Raw genomic sequence first — 4,620 nt, 5'->3', positions numbered from 1 at the left:
TATTGGTGAGATTACATTTTTTATTATTTTACTATTTAACAAAAAATGGCTTATAAATCTTTATCCTTAATTTAATTAATTAATTACAAAGTAGAGAAGTACATTGCATAGGATGAATTCAGTATCTTGCTAAACAAAAATGCAACAAGTTTTACTACTTTTGTAGTAAGTTAACCTTTATCTAACCCCAGTTATACACTCTTTTAGTGCCGGGGGCCGATATTCGACCTTTGTTGCACTGGTGAATAGTGCGAGCTCCAATATATTAGCCCACATCTTGTAGAACTTTACTATTTGCATTGCAAGAGAACTTGTATCTCAAAATAAATTTATAGTAAGTCTAATTCCATTACGAGAGAAATAAAAAAAAAGTTTTGGAAGAGATTATCCGTCCATGTACCTTGAAGTTATTCTTAATTTTTGTTATGCAATATTATTTATTTTGTTACAAAATACATTGGATATACAAAGTATATACTTTGTAATAAGTAGTCTACATAAAGTTATGATGTAAAGATGACTTTTTGTATCTGCAAATACATTTTGTAGGAGTAAACTTAATTTTTATTTTCTTTATGATTATTTTTACTTTAGTTGTTTATGTAATTTTCAATAAATAAACAAAAATTAGTGTCATTGTTTTATTCTCTATTTCGTTCTTAATACACAGCTTTTTTAATTATATAAATATTGTTTTTTGTTTGATTTTATGAACTTTTTTCCAATTGCTAGCAAAATTGTGGAATTCGGCCGATTATCTTCGCATAAGCATATATTTTTTGCCTGGCACTAAAAGGGTTAAGCTAAAGAATTAGTTTTCCTGATCACAGTGATAGTCAAATCCCAAAAATGACTTATAGAAGAAACTGCGTTCTTAAAAACCAGAGCAGTATAAAGTTACTGTAAAACTCAGTGCAGATTATTTTCAAACTAGGTGACCAAAGATATACAGGTGACTTAGTAGAGACAACTGAAAAAAAAATTATCAGAATAAAATATGCTTAATTCTTTTTTTTTTTTACTAACTCAATGAAAAGCCATGTGGCCCAAATAAAAACTTATTTTTGCCCCATAATTTCAAAATTTGATTTATCAATGAACCTAGTAATTACAATTCTGGTTATGGTAGTGTCAAACAGAATTACATTAATTGGTGATGTACCAATTGCTGTGTTCCAAGTTCATAAAATTCAGTCCTTTAACTACTTAATAAAATTTGTATTCCTTTTCAAGAAAATAAATTCCTAAAATAGGAAAAAATAGAATCCTGTAATAAGGGATCATGCTTGTTCTATAATCTCTCTGTTCAATTTTAATTTGTAAGGAACATTAATGGAAACACCCTTTTTAAATAAAAAATGTTGTTACAACATGCAATTTACAGTAATTATGCATGGTTCATTGCAGTAATTTCATTTCATGATTAATTGTTCAAAAACTTACCAAACTAAGTTACTAAATATCTTGACATAGTTTGGAAGTGGCTAGTTCATTTGTCTATAGTGATTACAAAATGAAAAAACCTTGGGATAGAATGATTGAAATAAATGGTATCTGTAAGATAGGAGCAACTATCCTTATCCAACTAAGAATTAACTTATCAGAAGGTTAAAATAATGAAATTTGTAGACTTTAATTTTCAAACTTTTTGTTGAAAAAATTATTTTTTAAATTTTAAATGTTCTTTTAGCCAATTTGGATTCAATAAATACTCTTTTTGTAATTTTGGCATCCTCTAGCTATACCACAAACCCTGTGAAGGGATAAATTAAACTTGATTGATTTGACCTTTCATTTCATGATCAACTTGTCCTATCCACTGTTAAGTCACATGCAAAAGATCAATTTCAAAGTCCTTACATGTATTTTTTCTTCAATTACCTCCTATCTCCTTATTTAAGTAAGAGGGTAAAGCACAGATACTGAAATTACTTTTTGTTGAAGTTCTTGATCAAACTGGTTATTACTTTGTTTTTATATATTTTTAGCTAATGAAGAGAGTCCTTTTAATAAAGATAGCCATCATGATTTGTGTCTTGTTCGGTTATTCCAAATACAGACCAGTTACTTTATTTTCATACAATCTTTATGTACTCACTTTAGTCCAATCACTTCTAGTTTGTTTTTAATTAAGATTGTAATAATTGCATTCTAAGCATTTTAGATCTATAATAAAATTATATTATTATAATTTTTTTTTTTTCAGATTTGTTGAAAATGGAGATCTACCTGATCAGTTCCCTTATCGGGCAAAAGCCCTTTTTGCTTTTGAGGATATAGATGGAACCGATGTATGTTTCTTTGGCATGCACGTTCAGGAATATGGATCAGAATGCCCAACACCTAATACGAGGCGGGTTTACATAGCCTATCTTGACTCCGTCCACTTCTTTAGGCCGAAGCAGTATAGAACTGCTGTCTATCATGAAATCCTATTAGGCTATTTAGACTATGTGAAACAACTAGGGTATGTTATAGATGTCTTTTATTAAATTTATTTTATTGAAATTATGTATTTTGATAAAGAAGCTATATAAATTCAACAATTAGACTTTTTTTTTTTCATTTTCAAAACTTAAATATTTAATTGAATTAAAAACAAGATACTTTGTACAAATATCTTATTGTTATTCAATGTAATTGATTATTTATAATAATATTTATATATTATAATTAATTGGATGAATTGATAATATACTTTATACAATATTTTTATAAAAATTGAAGAAAAAAAAATATCCTCAATAACAACTTGTCAGTTTAATACTTACTTTTAACTTTTTTGAAACTATGTACTAATTGGAGTTGTGGGAATGGGCAGATGCTCTGCTCATGGCGAGTGTTGGTGCACTTATACAGTCTCCATTGGTTAATTAATAGTGAGAGTGCTGCTCAAGTATGAGAGATAGAATAGGTCTAGGGATCCTTAAGTCGACAGTGTAAATATTGTACACAATAGTTAAAATGTGATTAATGTTTATTTTATTGTCATATTAGTTTGATTATGTTCATTTTATTTATCTTTCTGTTTATATACATATAGAGATTTTATTATTTTTATTTTTGGTATGAATGTGATCATTTATCACTTACTTATAGCCTAAGGTTGTGGCATTTTGTAATGCTTATCAGTGAATAAAATTTGATGTACTAACCTTGATGGTTATGGATATTTATGGGACTTATTTAGCTTTTTCATTTACAAAAAATAATCACAAGGATTTCATTTCATTTATATTATTCATTTCATCTAAATTTAATATTTGAACCTAACATTCTGATACAATTTGAGCTGTAAAATAAATAAATTTCTGGTAATAATAATTGTTTTTATTTATTTGTACCAAAATCTACAAAGCTTAACTAATAAGCTGCTAGAATTGCATCAGCTCAGTTCTGATTTACTCAAGTTATCTTTCGAAAGCAGTTACCCTTCGATAATATTTCAGCTCTGAATATATTTTTCTTAGAACAATTGATTCTTCATGAGTTGAACAGTTATATTCCAATTTATATAAATAATTCAAGTTTTACCAAAAACTTTTCAATAGTTTTGGAAGATGAAGGGTTGCTTTAAAAAATCAGGAATAACAAACAAATTTTTTTTACCATACGATTTTAATAAAATAAAATTGTTTTTTTATTTTTTAATCACTTCATGGACCTTAGGGACACTTAAACTAACAAAAAGTGAAATTTTAACAATCATTTTGTTGATTAATTTTTATATGAATTTTATTTTGTTGACCAATTTTATCATGAACTTTGTTAACATTTGTGTGATTTAATTACAGATATACAATGGCACATATTTGGGCTTGTCCTCCATCAGAAGGTGATGATTATATATTCCACTGCCATCCTCAAGAACAGAAAATTCCTAAACCGAAAAGGCTTCAGGAATGGTACAAGAAAATGCTAGACAAAGGCATTATTGAAAGGATAGTTCTCGACTACAAGGTTTGTTATAATTATATTATAATATTTTAAAACTTTGTTATTCTGAGAAAATATGTTAGCTTTGGTTTAAGATGTTAACATTTAAGAATATAATTATTTGAATTGATTTATGAATTTTATTTTATAAATCTTAAGCATTCTCACAATATTAAAGGTTCAAAGTAATATGTTTTCTTATTTTTATGTAACTTGAAGCATAAAATTAAATATGTTTTTTTATCTCCAATTATATATCTAAGTACTCTGACATGAGAAAAGGTGTGTACTACGTTTTTATATCCCAACTGTACTTTTTATGTACAATGATTAGAAGAAAAACTAATAATAATATCCCCACTGATTATTGAAATTTGTATTTATTTTTTTATTGTGATATCTAATTTTGTTTTAAATTAATTTCCTTTGAATAATATTTCTTATCCATTGTTCTTGGAAGGAGAAGAAAATTTTCATTATTGTTCTATGTAAATTCGTATTTATGAAAATTGTTTCACATACATTTAGATATCACTGTATCGACAAAATAAAAACTTGTTAAATATCAAAGAACATTTGTTATTTCTGTAAAATAAGAGTTCTATATGGATGCAAAGTATTAATACTCTGAGCTAAGGAAAGAACAATCCTTTTATCTTTTCAAAAATAAATTATATATATATA

General features: G+C 26.7%; 1 protein-coding gene across 8 annotated transcripts in view; it reads left to right on the top strand.

Annotated features, from left to right (window-relative positions):
- Nucleotides 1-4,620, top strand: part of nej (nejire) — a 64,147-nt gene that overhangs the window by 41,965 nt on the left and 17,562 nt on the right. For all 8 annotated transcript variants that reach the window (XM_067049388.1, XM_067049385.1, XM_067049389.1 and 5 more), the window contains 2 exons: nt 2,207-2,467; nt 3,795-3,960. In XM_067049388.1, coding sequence (XP_066905489.1) covers nt 2,207-2,467; nt 3,795-3,960 — 427 coding nt within the window. The remainder of the gene's footprint in view (nt 1-2,206; nt 2,468-3,794; nt 3,961-4,620) is intronic.

The sequence above is a fragment of the Halyomorpha halys genome, unplaced genomic scaffold, assembly GCF_000696795.3.
Source record: "Halyomorpha halys isolate HHAL.00 unplaced genomic scaffold, Hhal_1.1 Scaffold493.1, whole genome shotgun sequence".
In the NCBI taxonomy this organism is placed as follows: domain Eukaryota; kingdom Metazoa; phylum Arthropoda; class Insecta; order Hemiptera; family Pentatomidae; genus Halyomorpha; species Halyomorpha halys.
The sequence above is the reverse complement of the archived record's forward strand: the minus strand, read 5'-3'. Positions and strand labels throughout refer to the sequence as shown.